Below are 26389 nucleotides of genomic sequence, written 5' to 3'. Positions count from 1 at the left end.
TGAGATTGAAAATTGGCATTCAAAATGTGGTTTATATTTCAAATGTGAAATGTCCAACTCAGAATCTGAATGGCAGAACTGGAAAATGCAAAATTTAAATTGAATCAGGACTTGCTGTCTGTTCCTACATGACCTCCTTGGTAGTCATCCCAGGCTTTGTTTACCCTGAATACAGTCATGAGTAGCCCGTTCAGCACTGACAAAACCCATCAGGATACTCCCCCCCCCCCCGTCAAATAACCTATTCTCTAAATAAGTACAAGTTTCCAAAATCACTATCAGGTTTGAAGGAGATTCTGCTCATACAGTGATGCACACAGAGGGCTCATTCCATGCAATATGGAATCCTGCTTTTTCAACAGTCTCTTTTGCATAATATTAGTGGGACAGTTACTGTGTAACTTCATATTTTACTAAATGCTGATGTGCAGCTTGGAACTTAGCTACCCGCTTTGTGAATGTTCTGTTGAAATTATTGGCTCAAAAAAGTAGTCAAACCCATTTTAGGGTGCAATCTTACGATCCCTACTCTGAAGAGCTCTGACATTGAAAAAGGAGATTAGCAGAGGAGAGCGAATGGGGATGTTCTGGATGCGATTTGGGAAGCAGCTTGGGTCTGAAGATTCCCAAATGTTTCCTGCCCCTTAACACGCCCCTCCAAACCTGGAGGAAATCGAGAAATGCTTCTGAGACTGTCTCTTCTCTGCCCCCTTTGCCTCCCATTGTTTCCAGTGGAAGGGAAAGAGAGGAAGTTAAGGAAGACTTTATTCGAAGCCTGGAGACGGATGGAGGAATTTTAAAAAAGCATTCCTCTGCCCTGCCAGCCTGAGTCCAGCAGAGAGTGTTGGTTCAGCTGCCATTCATCATTCATCCACACCCCTAAAGACTGGACTGTTAAAATGAATATTTTGTGAGAAAATAATTTTTTCATTATGGGTCAGTGGGGGAGGCAGATTACGGTGGGAAAAGGAATGGAACGGGTTTGTGAGATAACATATGCACAAGTGGCAGAGGCCAAAAATAGACTGCTTTCTCAATTCCTGGAACTGGGGAAATGGGCGCTTATGGTAGGAGCAACTATTTGAAGGCATGGCTAAGAAGCTGCGGGAGGATGGAAGTGAGCCCTACTTTGGTGAGGAGGTGGGTGCCTCTATCCCCTCCACTATGAAGGGATTGTTGCTGCAATGGTCCTTGCCAATGCACCCAACCCCAAAACAAAATTTAACCCATATGGGAGTATCCACACTGTTCCCATTTAGAGGAACTCCTGTTGGGTTCCTTTGGAAACTTTACACAAAGAATTGTGCATGAATAAATTGCCATGATGGTAGTCAGCCCAGTTTAATGATTTATGTATGTGAGGCCCACAGAAGTTACTCCTGAACACTCCTGCAGATACATATTGATATTACTTTGGATCTGAGCATAGTTTCTAGAGAATGTGTGTTATATTTGTTAGGTGTCCAGCTGAAATTTATGTGCTAGAAAATTAGCTGACACACTGAGGTTTTATTCGCCTGGTGGCTTGTTATGTATAACTTTATGTTGCTTGTAGAATTTTTTTCCTTAACAGATTAAAAACGGAAAAATATCCTGTTATTTAAAGAAAGGCACATTTTGCCTTTTCTGTCATACATGTGTTCAAGAGTAGGGTATGTTTCCTTCTTTTTTTAAAAAAGAAGCATGTATGATTCTGAACCAGGTTCTTCACTCTCTAATTAAGTTTGCTCTGATGTGAACAGATTGGCTGATAGGAATTCATAATGTTAAATCCTGCACAGTGAAGCTAACTGATTGAGTGCCTTAAATTATTCTTCCTGACAAAATGATAAAGTTACAGTCTGTTCTCAGATGATCTACAGCTTGCCAGACTCCTACAGCTTCTTTCTATATTCATTTATCTTTTTTGTCAAGCTGGGTTTTATACACACACATATAGCCATAGATCTTTTAAAGTCATCAGAATATCTGAATTGTTAATGAGGCTCTGAGGGAAGGGTTTCTGACGGGCTGGCTTCAGAAAGGTTGTAGGGGGTGGAATTCTGGGAAATGCGTACACATCAAAATAATTTCAGCTCCATTTAAAAACCATTTAGTTCAAGTGTGACACATGAACCATTATGCATTTGTGGAAACCAATTTTGTATGATCTACGATTAAACTAACCTTTCATAGAGGTGTTAAAATGCACTGGTTCTCATGTTTTAAAAGCCTTGCAAGATCACATAAACAATTTCAAACTAACAGTTTTTCAAATACTTGGTATTTAAAATGATATTGAGAGAAGTTAAGTGTGTGTACTTTTTATCTCCCTCGTTTGTCATTACTTTTCGTCAGATCTGCTGCTTTACAAACTTCGCAGATGGGAGAATAGCTGGGGCAATTGGTCTGGTCATCTGAGTCTGCTCCCATTCGCTCCCCACAAAGGGGCAATCAGTTCCTGGAATTTGAAATTTGTATGAAGCATCTATTTGGGCAGGTGTTTCCATGTACTGGTGCAGCTTGAGCTGCCCGGAAATAAAGGAGTGGTTGCTCCCATGGTCTAAATATGATATGTGTGCATAATTTTCCTGGGACATTTTGATGGTTGTGTCAAACTCCTGTTTGTTCCCTTTGCAGTTCTTCAAATATTCTCCCAGAGCCTGACCTCACATTTTGGTTGAAGCGAAGTTTGGCAGTAACACTACTACATTTCCAAGAGTTCTGCAAGAAGAAGGGCACAGATAATCAAGCTCAGGTAGGCAAGCTTAGATTATTTTGGAAGGCTCTGCATTCTAGACTTGTGCTGTGAAATTGCCCATTAGTTTGGGGTTCAAATGTGGCTCATGCAAAACCTACATGCAACTTTCTTTTCAGGCTTCTGATATTGGTTGGAGTCAATTACACTTTATTCCCACAGCAATCAAAGGGACTTGAGTTAGTTGTGATCATGACTAATTTGCCTCACTGATTTCAATGGGGTTAAAACTTGATGAATTTACAGTACAATCCTATACATGTCTACACAGAAATAAGCCCCACTGAGTTCAGCAGAGCTCTCTCTCAAGTAAATTGGTATAGGATTGCAGTCTTAGTCTGGGTATAACCCAGAGCAAAACACAATCCAAATATGTCCCCCCACTTCAGTCCTTGATGTCACTGGAGGAGATTTAATTATGGGCTACCATTGGAACTTTACTGTGCTTAACTGTGACTAGATTATATTCTTGGGATGGTATTCAACTTTTACTCTTAAGTAGACCTATTGCAATTAATGGACCTAATAGAGTAGATCAACTAGTATTGATAAACATGACCTAAGTAAAACTACGCAACGCCCCCCCCTAAAGGAATGTATAGCTAGATGAAGGTGTCGTGTGTACAGAATGCCGCTGGATGCACAAACTTTCGTGTGGGAGAGAGAAATATATAATCTGCTGCAAATACCTTGCAAGTAACAAGTTTCATAGCAGAGTATTTACAATGATAAAAGCAATGTGTGTGTTTGTGGTGGGGTGGATTGCCTTGCATGCTTTTTTTCACTGCCTCTAAATGGCATATTAAAGGTTCTGCCACCCCCATGCTTGTTTGTTTGGCAGGGAGTATTTTATATGCAGTAGGTGCCAATCAGCTTGCTGGGAAGGCAGAGTGCTCTCATTATATCTGAACTGCTTTCACAATTCCTGACTTGGTTTTCCCTGTAAACATGTTTCATGGCATGAACGATGAGGGGCTGAAATAAATGAAGATGCCCAGCTAAGGTTTTCATCTACATTGCTTCACAGCTCTAGGTTGTTTCTCCTCGTGCACCCCAATCTCACTTGTAAGATTTTATGTTCTTGAGTTTTCTGTGGGCCAGATGAGGTGAACATGCAAGCCACATCGCCTGAATTATACGTGTCCGTCTTAATTCATGCATAAGGCAGGGTGTGTAGCTTCAGTTTTAAAGAATTGTGTGGGTAAGGAGAGCTGAAACCTTCCCTTTTACCCAGCTTCCACATAGGAAGTGATCTGGTTGAGAAAAAAGGAATGCTTTGCTGGTCCCACACAGAAGGAGGGGATGCGGGTTTCAAAACCCCTCCCCTGGTCACGCATTTGGATGTTCAAATCACTTCTTTAACAGACACGATTACCACCATCACCACTAGTCTAGCCCTGAGCTTGGGAAAAACCATCAAGTTGTAATTGGGGGACTTTCTGACCCAAGATTAGGGCCGTATACATAAAGGTGCCTCAGTCAGCTCAGGATCCACATCCACCGCCTTCGGTAGTGGATGGTGTAATGGTTCTCAAACTTTTCCCACACTTTCAGAATACAGTGGTACCTCGCAAGACGAATGCCTCGCAAGACAAAAAACTCGCAAGACAAAAGGGTTTTTTGAGCTGCTTCGCAAGACGATTTTCCCTATGGGCTTGCTTCACAAGACGGAAACGTCTTGCAAGTTCGTTTCCTTTTTCTTAACACCGTTAATACAGTTGTGACTTGACTTCGAGGAGCAACTCATAGAACGCGGTGTGGTAGCCTTTTTTGAGGTTTTTAAAGACTTTGGTGATTTTTGAAGCTTTTCCAAAGCTTTCCCGACACCGTGCTTCGCAAGACGAAAAAAATCGCAAGATGACAAAACTCGCGGAACGAATTAATTTCGTCTTGCGAGGCACCACTGTAAAGATGTACTTGTGCCACCCTGATTTTTTTATTGATAATAAATGCACTGGAAAACACAACTAGGCTTGTCCTCAGCATCACTTGATGAGGTATCTATCCATAATCTGCAAATAATATAGATAGATACTATACTATGCTGAACTGTTTAAATGTTCCTTTGATTGTCCTTGAATCTTCCCACCACACTTGCCATCCTCTCCTGCCACACCCTTTGAGAACCACTGGTGTTCTGGGACTGTGCCTTTGACCTGACCTCTGTCAGAGGTACTGCAGTATACCAGGATACAGAGGGGCATAGCAACAGTAACGTTGGGGCAGTGTAAATGCGCTGGCATGAGCACCACATTGGCTCCACTGGTGGGTTTCCATCGCACCTGCCATGCAGTCGCCACCCACCCACCATCCTGGTCTGCTGCAGCTACTCGGCTGGCCAGAGGTCAGGTGAACGGTGCAGCCCAATAATGTTGTCCCCTGCTTACCAACTTTTTGTCTTCACAAGTTTTCCAAACGCAGCTTACAAATGGACACTTTCTTATTACCACCATGCATTTTAACATCAGTTCTAATCTTCCTGCAATCGTGGTGCTGGAGCCAGAGCTATACCTCCCACTTACACAAGAGAGGTATCAGACTTTGTTAACGCCAAGGTTTGCTGATACCCCCAAAAACTTTACAGAAAAACCTAAGAGGTTAAACCCATCCCTGTCAAACAGCCCCATGATAACTCAGTTGCATGAAATGTTGAATGAATGAAATGAGAGAGAGAGAGAAACAGAACTGGATGGAAGGGAGTCTGGGGTAGAATGTGTGGACCTAGCTATAAAAAGGATAGAAAGAATCATCTCATTGTTCGGATAGATCAATTTCTGGTTCACACTGAAAAGCCATTTTAAAATGTCCTGAGGGATGGAAGTGAGAGCTGCTCATGAAATCAATAGGGAAAGCAGAAATTTTAATCTAGCTGAAACAAAGCGCAAGTGTGTTCCTCCCCACCCAAACAGGCTGGGGAGGTCTATGCATACTCAGTGGGCACAAAATGCTCACTAACTGTTGCAGTGCAGAGGGAAACCAGGGAGCCGGGTTAATGGCTCGACCCTCTGAACAGCAGCATTCCGTACAGCAACATTATGTTGCAGGGCTCACTTGTGTACATATTTGTTGAAATAGCAACTTGCACAAAGTGTGAAAGGACGTCACTTGTTTGTGATGTATTAAAGTCAATTCATGGCCTAAATCCTCTAAATTCAGAGGGGGATAACTTTAAGCATGTAATAGCTCAATAGGATCCCTGCTTTTATATCTTAAAACCAAGTACGTGTCCAGCCTTTCCAGTTTTAGTTCAGAGATGTTTGGTGCCTTAGCATTTTGTGCCATTGTGGTTTCAAAATAAAAGCAGTTGGGCGACACATCTGCCAGTTGCAGTTTAGCCATCATTCATGTAAAGAAAAAATGTGGGAATAGATGTTCGTGTTACTAAAATATGCAAAACAGCTGTGCTCATCAGGCTCATGAAGAGTTCTGCCTTCAGTGGGGAACAAGTTGCCCATTTCTGATCTCAACATAAATGCCCACCCAATCCAGCAAGGGAGATCCATGTGCATAAGCAGGCAGTGGACACTGACCTGGATGTGCACCTTCAACCAGAGGCGGAGCTAGCTGTGCTGGCACCTGGAGCAGCACGCATGCTGTGCACCCGGGGGCAGGGCTAGCCACCCAGGAGGGAAGGGGAGCATCCCAGGGGTCACCGCCTGCGGCAAGTAGCGAGCATCCCAGGGGGGGGGGCACTGCCTGCGGTGAGCATCCCAGGGGCGCGGGGCGGCAATGTAACCCCCCCAGGGATGACACCCGGAGCGCACTGCGCCCCCTTCCTGTGCCAGTGCCTGCACCCACACTGCACTGATCATCTGGGCCTCAGTGAACATTGCTGGATGCAACTTTCATTGTGGATGTCCCCATCTTTCAGCACATCTCCACCCCTGCCCTTGGCCACCACTTGCACTTGCCTACTTGCATGAATAAAGCCCGGGGTTGTTTTTTTTTTTTTTGGTGTGTTTGTAATGTGCCTAGTATTAGAAGTTAGGCACATTCACATAACATTTTCAGCATGAAAAAAGGCTTGAGGACTTCCAAAATGTTCCCCAAATGTTCTTGCATGCTTACTATTCCATTTATTTTTATTTTTCCACTGGTTTGGAGCAGCTTCATAGAGTCAGCTGGCTGCTGCTGCAGTGCCACTCATTTTTTAAAAAATCTTTCTCTCCTCGCCATCACCAAAACAAGCAAGTCAACATCAGTGAGGGCAAACAAAAGTTAATTCAGGGTGAAGGTAATGCTTCTTGGCTTGCTTGCTGGTGATGGGAGTTTTTAATGGTGCTGCGGTAGCAGCAGCTAATCAAGGCTGTGAAGATGCTTCCAGTTGCCACCCTCCCTGGAGAGAGGAGCCTATATGGAAAGTGGTTTTTGTCCCCTTTGAGCCCCAAAAATAACTATGGAGGATACCAGGGACTGTGCTAAACTGTTTTGGTTAACGTCATGGGAAAGAGTGTGACCTGGGGTTCAATAAATGCCCCCTCTCAGCCACAAATCCCATCTCTGTATCACTTCAGAGTCTTAATACCCTTTGTAATTTGTACACCGTAACCTGCAAATTTGCTAAGCCTGGAATTATAGTCCAAATTAATTGAAGGGATACCTGTAGGATGTAGTACCATTTCAAATGGGAGATGGCAGGGACAGGAGGGAATAATAAGCACATTATTTGGTGTGTGTTTCTCATATAATTTTCACATCTGTTTTTATGTTACCAAGCCTTACGTGCTTCAACACTTTATAAACACCTGGGCCTTTATTCAAAGACAATGTTTTCCAAATGAGTAAACAAACCAACAAACAACCCCATGCACACCATCTCTACTAAGTGAATCTACTTGTATATTGAAAGCAGTGTAAAAATGGGTAGTGATTTAGGGCACAATTCAGCAAGCAAAGTGGGCGAATACTCTTCCAGTGAATGTATGGTGTTCCTGTGCTGGATCTTGTTAAAGAATGGAAAGGCCCTACAGCAGCAGTATTTGCTGAATTGAGCTCCTTAGAGGCCCAATTTAAGCAAGGCTTTCATTGATAATTTTGTGTCAAGCAGAACATTTTCTGGTCTTTTTTTCCTTACCTTTCTTTCTCTAATACAAACACATAATCTACAATGGTCTCCATTTTAGATATACAGTTATGCATTTCCTCAGACACATTCTTTGCTGCGTCAAATTCATGTGACAACTGCTTTCATGTTGACAGCCCTTCCATTGTTGGAGGAACCAGGTTGTAGCATTAACAGAAAAGCAGGTCTGATGGCAAAGCAGCTTATGGAATCCCCACCCGCAATCCCCAGAGTGAGTCTAAATAAATTAGTAACATAATATCAAGTCAATATTCACCACTAGAAATGGGGAGAGGGGGACGAATGGTGGTGAATGTATACTGGGTGACAGAAGTGGGGAGATAGAGTGACAAGACAAGATGGCACCACAGGAAAAACAAAAAACGAAAAAACAGTTTCACCAAGTGAGCACCTAGTTGTTCAGTTGGGGGGACACGTGCAGTTGGAAATGAAATGCAAGCAGGTGATAGGGTAGAAAAAAGAAATTGCAAATGAGAGTTGAGCAACAGCAGCAGCAACAACAGCCAGTTTACTTTGGGTTTAGAAACAAAGCCAAATAAATAAATAAAAATTAAAATAGACATTACAACAAATCTGAAATTAAAAAAAAAAAACTGAATCAAGTTTGGTAACGTGGTTTTTAATGTGTCACAAGTTTCCACAAGGACAAAGTTATAGAAGGAAACCCCACAGCAGTTTTCTAGCTCATGCAGAACCATCAATTGTCATACCTTGGCCCATTCTATTCATCCTTGTCGCACTTTAGAAAGAGAAGTAAGCTATGTAAGTTTTACAACGCCTTTAAACTGTCACGCGTCCCATTGAGCACTTTAACTGGCACATCCTTGGTGTGTGTTAGAGAATGCCTGGTGGCAAAGATCAGGACCTTCTTTTGCAAAACTGTGCAAATTTATCTTCAGGGTCCAGCACAATGAGTTGGCAGTACTGCTTTGGTCTTACGGGGCAGAGGGTGAGTGGTTGATGGGGGTAGGGACAATAATAGTCTGAAACGTTTTCCAGTAATGCCAACTTGCAGTCACCCCTCAGTATGTAAGACTGGGAATTCCCAATCAGGATTACAAGTAAGGCGGAAAGGCTTTAGGCATTGCACCAAACCAGAGGTTGTCAGTAAAAGTGCTTGGCTTCATTGTCAATTCACACAGCAAGCTTCTATAATCATCATGCTTTCTGGAGGAGGAGAGGGGAGGGGAAATATCTATATAGCAACTCCCCGCATCCCCAATATACTTTCTAAAACATAAAGCACATGCCAGGCAACCAGCTAGCTAATATTTCTATAAAGGGAAGGGGTAGGACAGAGGAAGTAGGGAGCAAGGAGGTGCAGTTGCAAGGAACTAGTCTTCTGCAATGGATAAATAAGGTGGCGCAGGACTCCAAGGTGCAAGCCTGATAGTTTAGAAACATGTTCTGTGAACATTTAATCCTGACTCCATTCCTGTGAACCACATTTAATTCTCTGCAATGTTGTTAGCTTGGCCAGTGTCTTGCTGAACTACATTATTAAAGCACGTTTTTTTCTGAAACTAATGACTAGGTCTTACTGGCAACTAAATGGGTTAGGCACTAGATATGAGCTACTGATTAGCACAGAGGGTTGCAAGATGTCATTTCAGAGAGCTTCCTGACTGTACAGCGATTCCCCAAAAATGTTCACCGAGTACAAAAGCAGACTTAGTATATTGGGGCGGCTCTGTGCAGGATTGTTTCTCCACATACAACCTGCCAATTTATGGGCAGTGGCATAAGCGAGAACGCACCGCAAATCCCTCATGTAGCCCTGCCTGCATTACAGCTGGTAAGTGGGAAGAAATCCCTGAAGCCTCAGCAGGGCCCAGAAAGTATGGGGATGATACCATCATGGAGCCTTCCCTGAATGGACAAAGGAATTTTTTTGCTGCTGGAAGGCTATGTTAACAGGGCTATTCCCAGTAATAAGCATGTCTGCTGCTCTAGGAGCAGATTATTGTTGTTTATAAAAAAAAATGCATATATTTTTGAGGGAGTGCGAGAGAGAAAGAGAGCCAGAGAGAAGCAAATTTCTAGTTTCAATCCAGAAACAATTGTTCCTCACTACTTTGGGAAACTCTGGCTTACTAGTTCTAAGGCAGTGGAATCTTGCAACCCCGATTGGAGGAGTTAGCAATAGGCACTAATGCAAGGCAATCTGTTTTGTGCGTTCTTTAAACCCTTTCAAGGATTTAAAGGGTATGTTGCCATTAAGTTCAGCAGGTGCTATGCAACAGCTATATTATTATTTACCTTGGCTAAACCCATCAACTAAAGCATGACCCCAGATTTTCCTGTTCATGTGTATGCAAGTTCTTTCTGGAGGTTTTAATAGCACACAATTAAGCTATCAGAATGGGAAGGGAGTGCGCTGATAATAAGAGTTTATTGATACGTAAAGTTACTTGCTCTTTTCTGAATAAAATGAGCATGAGCCTTTGCCATAGTGGGGAGTCTAATAGTGGGGTGACTAATTCACCTTTTAATAGATATAAAAGTCTCAGGGAGGAAGATTCTAAGAAACTGTATTCTAAATTTATGATACACATGGCTTTTCTTCCCAAATGTCAAAAGTAAGAGAAAATAGAGTTATTCATGTGGCAGTATAGACAAAAATTAATATGCAATTAGAACATTGTTTTAAAAAGTGGGGGAGGTTAAATAATTAGAATTGAAGAACTACAGGCCTAGTTATTTTTTTAGTATTTTTGTATTAATGTGAAAAAGGCACTCACTCTCTCTATATTTTTTTAAAGTCCTAAGTGCAAGAAACATCCTGATATTGCTTTGGTATAAAAGCAGGTGCAGCAAAACTCTATAAAATAATGTGAGGCTGTTTCAGCACAAAAAACTGACCCCCCACCCCTACAGCACATTTATCTGATGCTTAGAAAAGTAATCACTTTGGGGTTGAATTTCATGTGTGTGAATTATTTTACGCAAGTGCCCCTTTTACCCCACCAGCCTTGCATTAGATAACTTTCTGTAGCTGACACCACAAAGTCAGTAGTCACACTACATGTGGTTTAGTCTCTGTTAGAACAGTTATGGGGGGGGGGGGTTCTTCGCATCTGCTCTTAACTTTCCCCCCCCACCTGCTCTGCATCATAAATAATGTTTGGTCTGTCTGTTTTGTTGCTGTTGTGCTTAAGGGTTTTATGGTATTGAAATAAAAAATGACAACCACATGCACACTGTTATACATATGCAAAATATGTGTATAAAAATGGGAACTCCACAGGGGAGGGCTGGGGAGAAGAGGGAAAGCTACTATTGGACACACCAATTGGGAGGGTATGGGTGGTGGATACAGCTTCACACACGGTGGGAGTGGGTACACGTATCAAAGTCTATCTTCCTGCACGTACTTCTGCTTTTCCCGGGAGTCCCTGGTCTTAGTTCGATTCTGTCGGTTTGCGGTTGCTGGGATAGAATGAACCGATGAGCTTTTCTTGCTAGACGTATAGGAGGAATGGGAAGAATGGGAGAGACTAGCCCGGGACTGGCCAGCATTGTGGTCGTACTGCATCAAACAGAAGATCCAGTCTGTCGGCACAAGCTCAAACTCATAAGGTGGGTTGGCTATAACAAAACTGAAAAAGAAAAGAACAGCCATCTTACTTCCTTTCCATGAGGTTTCCATGCTCGACACAAATAATATCAATTTCATTGTTCTGCATGGGACAATGACAATAAAGATCTCATAGATCGTATATCGTAATATCATCAGCTTGATATTTTCACGCTGAAAGGAAGGGAGTGAGCTTCTATTGTACAGTCATTGCATAGGTATCTGATAAAGGTTGCAGTAGTGTTGTGGGGAGCTGCTTTTTCATGCATCCGTCCCACAGCACTACAGTAAAGGTTCCCAACAACATGTGTGAGGGCCTTGACTTTGAAATGTGCTGCTGGTGGAATCCATAGGCAAAACAAGCGTTTTCAGGGTAGTGGTGGTGTTGGTGTTGGTGTTGGTGTGGTGGTTCAGCAAATCTCTGAGTTATATTTGTCAGTCGGAATTTGAAGCAAGTTTGGAGAAGCCTCCCCAAGGCAAGACATCTAAGGTACTTCAAGAGATGCCCCAAGATTTTCAATGAACCTGTTGTGATTTCTCTGTAGCCTTCCGCACATCTCTCACCACCAAAATAATTCAACATCCTCCCATTTTAATGCATTCAGGGAAAGGATATTTGCATCAGCACAAGCGACAGAAAACTGCTGAGGCCATTTTCAGTTCAAAGGGTGAGCAGCACTGAGGTGGCTTAAACATCTGGAGGGTGCCAGGATTGGGAAAAGGTGTCTTGCTATCCCTGCAGCCATGTCTGTAGGAAACAGATCCAAAAGCTGATAGGCAGGTGAGGAGAAGAAAAGTGGGCTGAACAAGTCATTTTGTCTTGTAATACACTAGTGTTTGTTGCACCCCCCCCCCCTTTGCTGGAATATGCTCTGCCACAGTAGACATGTTGGGGAAGACAGCTTGTCCTGCAATCTTTTGATCAGTTCAGTTCAGATATTTTTTGTTGTTTGCCTCTGAACCCTATCTGCTGTAAGTCATACCTTCAGTCTTCCCTTCTCCCTAATTTCCTTCGCCAATTTCTCTTCCTTGACCCTCTTTCCATACTGTGAGTTTTAACCTATTGCTATATCTCATTTGCTAACCTGAGAATTGCAAGGGCTTTAAATCCTGTGCCTACTTTGGAGGCAAAACAATTGTTAAGAGGGAAATAGAATGGGGAAATCTTGTATGTGTTTGCTCACCGCTGGTGTTTGTTCATTTACCCATATCTCATGGTTCTACCCAACAAACGTACAACATTCATATGTTGGGAAGATCAGATACAGCCATGTCAGGAATTTAACAGTAATAATTGTGTGTTGTAGTTTTTTTAAAAGTTATCCTCCCATTTCAAAAGCCCAGAGAAACAAAATAAGTTTTACCTGATGCTGGAAAAGGAGAAACACATGGGCTTCAGGGAGGGGGGGGGGATTCTAGAGATAGGGCATCACTACAGAAAATGCTTGCCCCTGGTCCCTACCTGCCTCACCTCTGACAACGGGGGCATCCAAAGCTGGGCTTTTGATGACACTCTCAGCACACAGACAGGTTCAAATGAGAGAAGGTACCACTTGAGATATCTCAGTCACCTTTGCAACTTTGGACTAATTGCTTGGGGTTATTTGCAGCGAGGAAGGAAATATATTTTCTACATCTTCTAAAAAAACACATGGCTTATTAACAGTTAACTCAGTAGTGAAGTATTCTGGTACATTGTGATAAACTGGTGACAGTTTTTTAGTTATTTATTTGTAGTTCAAAATCCGCTTGTTCTACTAGTACATTAGGAAAAAATGGAGCTGCTAAAATCATACCCTTTAGGCTTTCAAGTTATACAGTGTACTTCCTCAGGTTTGATGTGGGGGGGGGGGGGGGAGAAAGTGTGTGAACCCAAGAATGGTTTAATCTTTGCCCATATATTTTTTTTCACTCTTAAGACAACTGAAGGAGTATTTTATGCAGGGCTATCCTATGCGTTAGGGGTCTCCTGATAAACATGGAAGTTCACTATATTCAGGAAATGATCAGTGGTAGTGAACTCACATAGCGGAAAAAACCACGGGATGCTTCATACTTAGAAAATGGGCTTCAACTCAGTGAAGCTTACTACTTCCAAAGAAGCATGCTGTTGCATATGCACAAATACTTCTACCACCTTCTCTGATAACAAAACCCAGAGATATAAGGGAAAGCTATATTCCAGCGCAAGGCCGTTGTGTTCAAAACGTTTTCCTTCAACATCCAGCCTCCCAATCCCATAGATTTTCTGGGGAAATGTGAATGCTTGCACCTGCCTTACTACCATTAACCAACACTTGGTGCTGTGGTGAAGTTTACAGAGACAGTGAAAAACAGCAGTAACGATAACGGCTGGCCAAGAGGCTTAAGTTTTGTACATACCGCTTAGTGCATTGGGGCGTGCTTTGGTTGAAATCTCTCAATCGGTATATTCCAAAGCAAAGCATATTGTATGTTTTCAAAGCTTTACAAAACAAATCTCCATAACAACCACCGTCCTAGGAGACAAAAAGGAGAAGAAAGGAATTAAGACGTTGTTCTCCACTTCCTTCCCACCCCCACCCCCCACCCTTCAGCGTCCGTTGCAACAGTGATAATGAAAGGATGTATGGAGGGGGATATTTTTTAAGTCAGTAGTTCTATGCCAAGGGGACAAGGTGTGAGGCAATCTGTTGTTTACTTGTCACGAGTGAGAAACAATTAGTCAAGGAGCTGTCTAATTTAAATATTTAATCTTGAAACCAGCTAATAAATGTGTGCATGGGAATGTGTCCGATCCCAGTGATTGTATTCCCCCCCCCCCAAAAAAAAACAACCCCTCACAAAACCCCCAACCTGAACTGGGAACAGTGACTGACTCTTATTTTAATTGAACATGTAAGCTTGGGGCCCAGAGAACAGCTATTCCACAAATTAAGAGCAATGTAGTCTGAACTACTGGATGATTAAGAAGGTGTGACTTTTCCTAACTTGCTCCGGTCTTGCAAATTACTGTGTCATATGGCTCAGTTTATTTAACTATGTTGTCAATTTTCACCAAGATAGTTTGGATTTCACTGGGGAGATTAACACTTAGTAGGTAAGAATCCCCCCCTTTCTTTAGCCCTGAAAAAAAATTGGAAATTAGAGAAGGGGAGGATGTGTTTGTCTGTAACTGAAGTTGCCACCTATCAAAATTGTCTTTTGTCTCCAAGCCAAGCATTTGTTTTGATTAGGGGACTCAACTGGCATTCAGTATGGCAGATACAGAAACTGGTTCATATATATGATGAATCAAACTTCCAGCTTCAGTATCATCTGTATAAGTAACAGCAGTATGTGACCCCCCCACATACTGCAAGAACCATGGGGGTAGTCAAAGCTGGTATTTTTCACAAGGATCCAATTTGTGCAAAGGGGCAGCAGGGTTGCGCATGTGCTTCCCATCTCACATAGGATGTAACCTTTGTTTAAGTAAGTACATGGGCATTTGTGTATTCCCATTTGTGGGATTATCCCTTCTACAAATTAGGTGTCATCGCCTCAAGCTCAGAGGAGGAGTCAGCCAAGTCCAGAGCTGCTATGCTACCAACTGGGGAATTTGATCAGGCTCCTGATGTTGGGGTTTCAGAACCAACAGTGCTTGACTTGTCAGAGCAATCCAGCACTTCCCATGCTACCCCATCTGTCCAACTGGTGGTGGAAGAGACCTAGCAGGCCTAAGTTCACCTCTGGCCTTTGTTGAACCAAGTATGGAGTGACTTGTAGTGCTCCAGCCACTGGCCTGCCTTTTCCCTGTGGGTACCTGATTAAGATGGGTCAGAACAATAAGGGGAGGGAGAATCAAGTGCATGCCTATTGGGGTTAGACATACTTGATCTGTTTGATGTTATTCTATATGTACATGACTTCATTTTCTACACTGGATGGCTGGTAATTCAATGTTTGAACTGATGGAGAAACCCTGTCTAAGATTATGCTGTGCTTGTTTACATTTACAGCCTGCCTGGGTAAAGAAATCTTGAAGAAGATGGAGATGCCTCATTCTCATGGAGGTCAAGTTTGAACCACACCAGATGCAGATGGGCAGCTCTTATGGAAGAATATAAAGCGCATAAAGAATTGACAGGTCAGTGAGTCCTTTCTCCTCAACATTTGTTTTCTGTTTTTTATATAAAGGGCCATTCAGTCACATTGAACTACTGGCACGGTTACAGCCCAGTTCACGTTTATCACCACTGCCAACCCTAGTTCCAGTTTAAATTTCTTTGACCACAGGGAGGGCTAGTCTGGTTAGAGGAATGACTCCTTTCCCTTGAAGAGAAGGCCAAAGGATGGAGAGGAACCTGCCTGATGCATCCAGTAGGAGGCATCCATTCTAGGAAGAAGAAAATAGCTCAGTCAGTAGAGGACAAGACTCTTAATCTGAGGGTTGTAGGTTTGAGCCCCACATTGGGCAAAAGATTCCAGCACTGCTGGGGTTGGAATACATGACCATCATGGTCCCTTCCAACTCTACAATTCTATAAAAATCTCCCACTTGGATATGGCAAATTGTAACAGCAGCAATATAGCAAACAGCAATAGAAAAATAGGAATTTACCCAAGCCAGAGCAGATGGGACAACTAGAAACCTCCCCACAGAACCATGTTTTAATAAGGTGACTACAAGGAAGGTAAAACAGGGCTGGGGTGTGTGCCTACCTTGTGGAGGACCTTGCCTAATGATGGTGTCACATCTGAAAAGGTCCCTGGGCTACTCCACTATTCCCTTGCTATGTCTTGGGTTGCACTTGGAAGCCAGCAGCCAAGGTACATAAGTGAAGAGCTCTTGGAAGAGGGTTGTTTGGGTATTTTGCCCAGGTTCCAGCTAATCTGGACAACATTTCCTGTGATGCAGAATAGGGCTGGATGGTGTTGGGTTTTCAGCATTGTGGTGTATCACCAGTAGGCCTGGGCAATATACCGCCCAGGACTGGTATGAGGAGCAGACCATGATGTCAGTATCTCTCAGTGGTATATCGCTGGTGAAACCACCACTGCTCCTGACTGCTCCCTCTGCTAGCAGTGTCCGCTGGAGGGAGTCAAGTTCCCTTCTCCAGCGGGCTCTCCTATCAGAGGGACTCAGGAGTGGTGGCGGTTTCACCAGTGATATACTACTGAGAGATACCGACATCCCACTCTGCCCTCATATGACGCAGAGGGAGAAACAAGCTGTATTGGTGAGGTGCTGATACAGCTTGTTCTTCCCTCTGCATCTTTAAACTGCTCGACTGAGGAATGTGCAGCTGCCTTGCCTCAGCCAAGCAGTTAAAGGTGCCCTGATGCTCCTGGGAGAGCACCAGGGCTGTCTCACCTAGGGAGGGGGAACCTTCCTTTTTTAAAAATACAATTTTATTAAATTTCTGTTTTAAACAACCTTAAGATATCAATGACTTCTCTTCCTCTCTTTCCATGGCTCATTTTGTACAATATAAATCCCTGCATGTCTTTTATTACATCCATCAAAACTTATTTACACTCTTGAATTTATCTTAATGCTGCCCACGTGTTCAAAAACAATTTTCCTCCATATATTCAATAAACATTTTCCAATCTCCTTTAAATATATGTTCTTCTTGTTCTCTTATTCTATATGTTAGAACCTTCCTCTTCCTCAGCTAAGCTGCGCAAAGAGGCTGCGTTGTCCCAGCCTGTGAACGCTTGGGTGAAAGCGCCTCAGCTCCCGCAGTGAGAGCTGCAGCAATTTCAGCTAGTGCCTTGTGGGCAGAGGCCAATGCAGCTTGTTTTTTCAACATCTCGATACATTGCCAAACCGCAATGTTTGGCAATACACTGCAATGGCGACACACTTTCAAGCTGCATTGGCTCCAGCTGGCGAGGCACGGGGTGAAATTGCCTCAGCTCTCACTGCGGGAGCTGAGGTGCTTTCACTCAAGTGTCTTGTGGGCTGGGGCCAATGCAGCTGCCCCCCACCCAGCCTGCTGCTGAGTTGGGGGCGCGCGGAAAGGCTCCTACCCCCTGCCGAGCCAACCCTAAGGTCCCTGCCACTTGTGTGTTAGTGGCAGGGGCTCCTTGGCATGGGGGGCTGCCCGCTCGCCTTCCACTCCCCAAATATGGACCAGGCAGCACTAGTGTTTAACTGCCTTCACCCATACAAGCATGCTGCCTCTTTCCTCGGGTTGTTCACCCCAGGAGGAAAGACGAAGTCCATCCTCCTGGGTGAAGTCTGCAAGGCAAGGCAGGATGGTGGGCTCTGTTTTTCTGGGAGGAAAGATGCAGCCCACCCTCCCGAACAAAGCCAGCCAGGCCGTAGCCAAGTTAGGCTGCCTCTGCACAAGCTGGACGCGTAAACGTCTCCATTGAGGGTGTGCAGCTGCGCCCCCCTCAATAGAAAAGTGTGACAGAGCCTGCACCTCCCCAGCTAAACAACCACAATCCCGTTCCTACTTGTGTATGAGCAGGAGCCGGAAAGGGGAGAGCACATTAATGGAGACCCCACTGCGCTGCTGGCTCATGTGAGCCAGTGGCTGGTCAGGCGCTCTGTAAAACAGCTTGGCTGAGGCAAGGGCCCACTGCAATGGCAGTTTCACTCAACGGTATATTGCTGGTGAAACCACCACCATTCCTGACTTCCTTTGCCTCTAGCGCCTGGCTCCCCTTGTTTCTCTCTCAGCTGGGCGCCGGAGGCAGAGGGATGCAGTGGCGGTTTCACGAGCAATATATCCCTGCGTGAAACTGCCATCGCACTCAGCCCCTTCATACCAGTCCTGGCCAATATTATCAATATATCGCCCAGGACTAATGCAGAAGAGGGTTTGCCAGGGGTGGGGGAGGAGGACAGGGGACAGCTGGAAAATATCTGGGAGATGGGTGAAGTCTTCTAGCTGCCAATTCTCAGATCACTGCAGCAAACAACCCCAAAATTCGATACTTAAAGAAACACTGCCTTTAGAGATTACGCATCTTCTCTATTGAGGACAAGACAAAGGCAGCTACAGAATAGCTCCCGGACTTTTCCTTTTGCTGTCCTGGTCTTACCCCGAGGTCTGCAAAAGGCCCATCGAGCAATGCCAGCTGCGCCACCCGACACCTGTCCCTGTTTGCAAGCGTCTGGGGTGTGCTGTAGCCGCCTCTCAGCGCATTCTCCTCCGCAATCAGCGACTCCAGCTCTGGCGTGGCTCCTCCTGTTACCAGCGTACGTATCAGCGTGAGAATATTGTCATTGAAGTATGTCTGCAGAGATAAAAGAAAGCTCTTCAAGCAAACACCATTAAAGTCACAACTGAAGACATCCAAATTACAACTTTTCTGGGTTTCTGCTGTTTAAAGTTCTTGGCTTGTCTCTTCAAATAATTTCTCATCGGAAGTGAAAAGACAGCAGCCCCCAATTACTCTATTTTCTTCTGTCCCATTAGGCTCCTGCTCAACCCCCTCCTTTTTTATTTTATTTTTTAAAAATCCAACTCAGGACTGATTTTTATTAAAGAACAAAAATGTAAATCATTTATGTTTCCTATAATTGGTGTTAGTGGTGAAGCAATGACTGCCTTCCTTCTCATTGCCTTCATGTCTAATAACAGCCTTTAGGACATGTAATTGTAAAAATCCAGACCACATTTAAAGCTTACACAGGCTAGATTGCCTTTTTATACTTGTCACCAATCCATTGGGGAGCCGCCTCTGTGCTTCGGGTGTCATTACTTATTACTGTTGCTGGACTCGAGCTGTCTTCCCGCTGTATTGTACTAAACATCTTATTACGAGACTTGACAGTGTTCAGACACAAGCATGTATCAATTAAACATTTTGAGTTCATTCCAGATAAATGTATGATGAGTTTAGGGTCCTGCTGGTCCTTTTAAAAAACTCTAGGGTATGGGGTAAGTGTAGTTTATTAGGGAAGATTTTCTCCACAGTGACATTTTGCCAGCATCAGTAGCTGCTCTGGTCTCTCAGGCAAAACAATGGCATTTTAAATATTAATTAGACGCCAGCGGAAGGAAGTTCATTTAAAAGTGCACATGTCGGGTTGCAAGAGGCCTCCTTAAGTAGCTGCAATCTATGGCTGGTGGAGGACAGTATTTTATTTTATTTTTAAAGAGGATTATCTCTAATCCTAACAAGGACTGCTGTATTGGTCACATATGTGGCAATTGCTTCAGGAAAGATTGGATGGCAACCCAGGAAAAACTTCTACAGCACAATCCTATACATGTCTGCTCAGTAGTAAGCAAATCAATGGTGCCTTAGCACCCCTCAAATTATTCATATGGGAAGAGTCCTCCAATTGTGCTTAGCAGGCACATTTTTGCTAACAGCTCTACTCCACTGGCTTGGATAATACCATCTTTTTAGATTCAAATAACATCTTTAGAGATATAAACATTTCCGAATCCTCCTTCCCAGTTACAAAAACTGCAATCAGGGCATTGAAACATTTTTGAGGTGTTACCACCTGAGAAAGATCTTTGAAACAGGACCTTATCTAGAAGCCTGTCTGTTGTCAGCTGCTTAGAGCATTCTTCAGTGAAATAATAATTATTTTTGTGATATATAGTTTTGGGTTTTTTAAAGCCTTGCTGAAATGTTCATTTTGCAATTCTGATATTTTATCTACTTGATTGTGAACTCCTGATTATCAATATATTGTTGTTGCAGTCCTATGGCTTTTGTTTCAGCACTTTCTGTGGTTGCTAGGGAAACCAGATTCAACAGAGGGCGGGGCGCTTGCACCTTTGAATGGCCGTGTAGAATAGGGAGTTCTGGCAAGTGCATCCCCCCCCCCCTTCTACCCTGCTGTAAAAGGTACAGAAGCCCCGTCCCTCTTGGCCTCTGGTCGCACTATGGACAGCAAGGCTGCTGCTTTCGGATAGAAGATGGTTGCTGGTTTGAGTTTCAAGAGGAAGGGATTAGAGTTAGCATCACAGAGACCTCAACCTGTTCTGAAAAGATGCTCTTTCCAGAACCAGGTTGAGTATTTTAATATCCAGAGAGCTATGCCTGCTACTTATCCTACTGTGGCTTGGACTCCTGCATATGTCACAGTTGGTAGAAGTAGGAAAAGGTGCATCTGTTGAAATTCCTGGAATTGCATGGACTGAATTTCAATGGATATGTTTGGTAACCCTGTTTTTTCTTTAGCTCTTAGATTACTACAACTACTACTGAAATAACGGAGGAAAATCTTGTGGCAGCTTCAAACTCCAAAAAGATTCAGAACATTCTAAATAACATTTTACTATGTAGTCAGGTCTTCGGACATGAAACAGAAGGCCACGTGGAAAAATTAACTAGAAAACTATTTTCTGATCGATCCATGAAAGAGGTGATGCAATCTGAATCGGCTACTCGCAGTAGGAAAAAAATCTGAATGCATTTAGAAAGGTGATTAAGTTTAGCACAATCCTTTTAGGCCAAATTCCTGCTGTTGGCTGTGTAGCAATCAAGAGTAAAGACCTTTTAATTTGCAGCCACAGTTGCTAACTAGATAATCATGTGAGCCTATCTGCAATTGTTCTAGCTTGAGGGACAAAGGTAAGCACAACCCTGGCTTACTAACCTGGGCAAAAGACAGGTCTCTATATTTGAGCTTGCAGTGCCACCTAGCCCTTTTTTCTGCATTCCATCAAAACTCTTTTGAAAGAGCACAACTATTTGGGGCCTGCTTTGTAAAATCCCCCCTCCCTTTTAAAAGTAAAATAATCACAAGATCTTATGGTTCACCATTAATGCTGTCATGCTTCTTAAACTAATTGGTCTCTTACAGAAAATTTAACTGAAAATTAACAGAGCTCTTTAATACATTCTAATAGCATTTTGCCTTTCATTTATAATTATTCTAAAACTATCATTTTCTGTGTCAAGGCTGCCACATTTAAAATATTTGCTAGTTTGCATAGAGTAGCTTAAAGAGAAACTCTAGTGCTGGAGTATTTGTTTTTTGTCAGTATTACAGAAATGCATTTTTATTTGTATAGTTTATTTAAAATATAATGGATCTCCAAATGCTGACAGTCTTGAATTGAAGTCATTATCTTAAAGCTAGTGATGTTACAGGGAGTGAACTCTAAACAGAGCAGAAATAATCTAATGTATTTATCTGATAAATCTACCACACAGATTTGTATGGTATTGCATGATTTAATCATAAGATAAACCAAGAGAGTAGTTTATCACCTGATAATATTTCTGAACAGCAGGAAAGTATAAGACTTGTATTATATTTTATTTAACAAAAATTGCATACCACTTGATTGTAAGGAAACCTCTAAGCGCTTTACAAAAATAATCATTGTGGCTGTCAACCAACATTAAAAAAAGAAAATTTTATTAGATGGATTGCCTTGTTTTTTACTAATTGACTACAGTAAAACACTGCATTTACACAAATCTAATGCGCACCTCAATTTTCAAAACCTTGAAACCAAAGAAGTATTTGCTGCTGAATGTAAATGCGCCATCAAATCTAATGCGCACCCTCATTTTCGCTGCGTAATTTGGTCAAAAAAGGTGCTCGTTGCACAGTAAAGCCACATATTGCAAAATCTAAACATCCACTACTTCAAGGACTGTGAATGAAAGGATAGCTTGACTCTTAAATATGATAACTTACCTCATTAGGGAACTGCTTACTTCCTCAGCTGTGTTTCTTGTGAGGCCCGTACTTGGTCATATCCCTGCACAACTCCTTGGCTGGATGGCTGGCTTCTGCATATTGTCTTTCTCTTGAGACCCCCAAAATTATCCACTGCCTCCTTCCTCAGTTACCTGCTTCTTACCTGCATTCGTTTTAGGTGACTTTATTTGTAGCCATATGGGAACATCCTTTCATTTTGGACAGGATTCTTTAAAGGGGTGGGGGAGGTCCAAAATATCATACAGAATGAGTCCCTGTGTCTTGCCACTCCTGCAGCCATTTGTTCCTACAGTAGCAGTAGCAGTTCCAGGCCTGTTGTGCATGCAACATTTATTCTCCATCCTGGATGTAGGCTGCACACGTGAGCTGAGACAACATTTGAATTACACAGCATGGAGCAAAATTAGAGGTGGGTGTTTTCAACCATGCAACTAGTTGTGGGCTGAAGGACAGAGGCTTAGCTTAATGTCACAAGGGCACTTGAGCAACCCTCAGACCACCTTGCTTGTTTGTCCCCACTGTAGTTCTTAAGGCAAATGAGGCACTGGGAGGTGTTTCCCCAGCTGAAAAGCTGTGTGTTCTCTACAACCTATGAGCCACTGGTTTCTGACTGTACTACTTCTTCCAGTGCTGATCGAAAAGTTAAGGATGTACAGGCAGAGTGAGACATACAAAAATGGGTCAGGTAAAAGGAGCAGTCTGTTTTCCAGCAGAGCAGTGGTAGAAATGGCAGGTTTCAACCATCTGTGTAATGAGGAAATAGAAAACACTGGATACTTACTGCGCTCATGAGAGAATCCAGCACGCTGACTGCGAATGCAGTTCCACACGCAAACGGTTGCGTGAGATACAGTTCTGTATCAGGGTCGTCGTCGTCATCTTGGTCCAGAAACTGAACATTTGAATCATTCACTAAAAAGATAATGATTAACAAATAAATAAACCAGCAGAAGACCTCATCATGCTACATGTGGGGGGGGGGAGTGTGTGTGTGTGTGTGTCCCCAGAAACATAGGTGAGTTGGTGAGAATGGAGTTTAAATGGGTGTTTGAAATGAGTGTTGGGAGAGGAAACAAAGAAACAAACACCAGCTGATCGTTATGAAATGTGAATGTCCCAAAAGGTGAAATAACTTTCTCATATGAGGAGTTTCTTGGTATCATCAGGAGCACAGCCAAGATTGCCTTGTCAGTAGGAGGGAACAACTCCAGCTTTACATTACACAATAGAGATCACACAAAATACTGTTTCAGCTCAAAGACAAGTAAAGGCCCAGATGGCTTCCTATAATAGACCTGGTGTGGCACATTTGAGGAATTTCACCTGAAATTAAACCGCATCTGAAAAAATAGGATCAGTGTGATGAAGATTTGCTTTATTTATTTAATAGATTTATAAACCGCTTCATGACCAGAGGCCATCAAAGCAGAGTACAAGTGGTTTGTTTTTGTTTATTTGTTTTTTTTAAAAAAGATTTTCAGAAAGGAATGGAGACAGTGTCCTGGACCCATATTCTCTGGTCCTAATATTATACAGCAAAAATACTATAATGTGTTTTACATGCCTTATTATGAGCACTCCGTTATCCCAGGCAAATTTTGGCCACAACATTCTCCATTTATAAAAATTCCTCTGTGTCTTATAGTCAATGAATAACAAAATTGCTTTGTTTAACATTCTTTTCTTCTTTTTGAAGCAAATGTCTATTTGAGAGAGTACATTCCGCTTCAAAAATGGACCTTTGGGGAAGACAAGAGTCTGTTTTCAAATGCTAAATTAAACCAAGGCACAATCTTCAGCAGCATTGTATATACCACTTCCTACTGGCAGACTTGAAAGACTAATAACTCACACAAGGCTAATACCTGACACAAAAGCTTTCCCACCTTTTACACGGTGACAATTTCTGAATCGCAGCAAAATCTAATGCGAACGTTGCAAGGCTAAGCCTCAATAGCTTTATCGTCCTGGCCTACATTCTCCTGCTAGGATAACTATGAAATGTCTCTGAGCTAAGATGGGACTAGAGGTAGGATTGGTTTAAGAGTGCAGGACTTTGCCATAGGAAGTGCTAATCAAAATTTCACTTTCCCAGAGAAGCCTGTTTAGAAGCTTAGCTGGTTTCAGAACATCAGAACCCTTAGCTTTTGTGTGGAAAGTGGGCCCCCAAAACAAACCAACAGCTTAAGGGAAGAGCTGATGCTGGAGTTTCTTTCTCCCCCACCTAAAATGTCTCTTATTTCTTCTTTGACTCCTCTGAGAGCTGTTAAGACATGTCAGTCAAATTGACAGGTGGCTAGATTTTTTTTTTAAAGGAAAGCAAAGCAAGAGAGAGAGAGAGAGAGAGAGAGAGAGAGAGCGAAAATGTCTAGACCAAAGAAAAATGAATTGGTGTGAAGATACTATGGGAGCAGCCGGCAGGTCAGATGAGTGTGATCAAAGATTTACTGATGCTGCGTATGGAGGGGGGAAAAATCATTAAGAAAAGCCAGAACAAGACAGTCGATTTCAACTGGAATCACAAATAAAACACATTCAAAGCGGTGCTCTGAGGGTAGCCCCCTCTGATACAGCCAGATAAATAAAAGAGAAAGCTGATGACAGTAGGAACAACAATGAAACAAAAGACAGTTGATGTGAAGGAAAAAGGCACTTCTTACCCAGTTCAGTTATCATTAGAATGTGAGTTCCACTGTTTTTTTCCTGACTGATTGAAACCAAAGGCAGAAGTTTGCCAGGCTTAGCTAATAAGTAAAGTGTTTAGGAGGGGATTGGGGTGGAAGGGGAAAGAAGGCACAGAAAGAGAATAAAGTAAGGGATAAGACAGGTAAGGTCTAAAACTAAATGGAAAGAAAGTGAACAGGACAAAAGGACTACAAATCAAGCTTGCCTTTACTATGAGAAACAGAATGGCTTTCACGCTTCACACTGCTTGACAACACTCACTAGTCTAATGCCACAGCAGAAATGGGAAACAAGCAAACGGTCGCCACATTCTCCATGATAACACTCCCAATGCCATTACGGAACAAATTAGTTATTAATTTGTCAGCATAAGAGCAGAGGAATGAACAAGCAAATACTTATTTTTGGTTAAGATGCAGGTAGCACACGGGGCAAATGGTTGCATTTCCTCTGCAACCAAAGAGCCACACCTACTCTGGCACATCAGTCCTGATAAACAGATGTGCAATCCTGCATCTGCCCACAGGGGTGCTGTAATCCAGCAGGCAAGTGTAAACTGGGGGATAATTGCACTCAATGCAATGGCTCTTACTACCACAACCACCCGCAAGGGGGAGAGGGAAGTGTTAAGGTGGTTTTGTTGAAAGGCAAGGGGCAAACAACAGAGTGTAATGGTGGGCAGTAGCCTGTGGACCTTCCAGCTGTGGCAGGTTGCCCACCCACACTTCTGTCCGAATGTAGGGATCAGCCCCACTCTTAACACTGATTTCTGTTCCCCCTCTGGTGGTGCATCCAAGCTTTGTTTTATAGAGCAGATTCTGAAGATCTGTCACCAAATAAGGGAAGAAGTAAAATTATGTTCAGGCTTCAGTGAAAGAGCTTGCTTAATCATGGTTTTCCCCCGCCCTTCCTTCACAAGAATAATTAAACATCAGTACATTAAATGAAAGGTACTACGTATGACCTGTGTTCATTTCCTTAGGCTGGCAAAGAGGGAGAGAAGAAGGGTAAAGAAATGAGCAAACAAGAACAGATCACCTTCAATTTCTCTTACCTAATTCTGTTATAATAGGGATATCAATTCCTGTTGTGATTGAGTGCTGACGTAGAAGGCCATGCACCGGGCTGTTGTCTGGTGATGATCTGTCCATTCCTGGTGGTGAAAACCCTGCGGAGAAGAAGAAGAAGAGTTTGGATTTCCTATCCCGCTTTATCACTACCCTAAGGAGTCTCAAAGCGGCTAACAATCTCCTTTCCCTTCCTCCCCCACAACAAACACTCTGTGAGGTGAGTGGGGCTGAGAGACTTCAAAGAAGTGTGACTGGCCCAAGGTCACCCAGCAGCTGCATGTGGAGGAGCAGAGACGCGAACCTGGTTCACCAGCTTATAAGACTACCGCTCTTAACCACTACACCACACTGGCTCTTCACTGCGGAGAAAACATCATGCCAAAATTTAGGCATTACACTGGGTTACCACTTATTTAACAGCTTTCAATGGTTCCTGGTCTATTCCTGGGCATAATAAAAAAAATTATTTTATTTGCTTTCAAAACCCTTCTTTGGCATGGGGCCAGCTTATCTGAAGGATTGCATGTCTCTCTACATGTGCCTGTCCAGATCTCCATGATCATCATCTTAGGCCAGGGGTTCTCAGAGGGTGTGGCAATGGCGTGGCAGGAGTCTCAAG

At 43.0% G+C, this 26389-nt stretch overlaps 1 protein-coding gene across 8 annotated transcripts in view; it reads right to left on the bottom strand.

Moving 5' to 3' along the window:
• KCNMA1 (potassium calcium-activated channel subfamily M alpha 1) overlaps nucleotides 1-26389 on the bottom strand; it is a 544144-nt gene that overhangs the window by 3381 nt on the left and 514374 nt on the right. For 5 of the 8 annotated variants that reach the window (XM_077930638.1, XM_028729135.2, XM_077930634.1 and 2 more), the window contains 6 exons: nucleotides 25755-25868; nucleotides 22797-22927; nucleotides 18418-18612; nucleotides 13780-13895; nucleotides 11195-11419; nucleotides 8531-8559 (listed from right to left, as the gene is read on the bottom strand). In XM_077930638.1, coding sequence (XP_077786764.1) covers nucleotides 8531-8559; nucleotides 11195-11419; nucleotides 13780-13895; nucleotides 18418-18612; nucleotides 22797-22927; nucleotides 25755-25868 — 810 coding nt within the window. Of the gene's footprint in view, nucleotides 1-8418; nucleotides 8560-11194; nucleotides 11420-13779; nucleotides 13896-18417; nucleotides 18613-22796; nucleotides 22928-25754; nucleotides 25869-26389 lie in introns of those variants that run through there. The other 3 variants (XM_077930636.1, XM_077930637.1, XM_077930635.1) reach the window with 2 other exon arrangements.

The sequence above is a fragment of the Podarcis muralis genome, chromosome 6, assembly GCF_964188315.1.
Source record: "Podarcis muralis chromosome 6, rPodMur119.hap1.1, whole genome shotgun sequence".
In the NCBI taxonomy this organism is placed as follows: Eukaryota; Metazoa; Chordata; class Lepidosauria; order Squamata; family Lacertidae; genus Podarcis; species Podarcis muralis.
The sequence above is the reverse complement of the archived record's forward strand: the minus strand, read 5'-3'. Positions and strand labels throughout refer to the sequence as shown.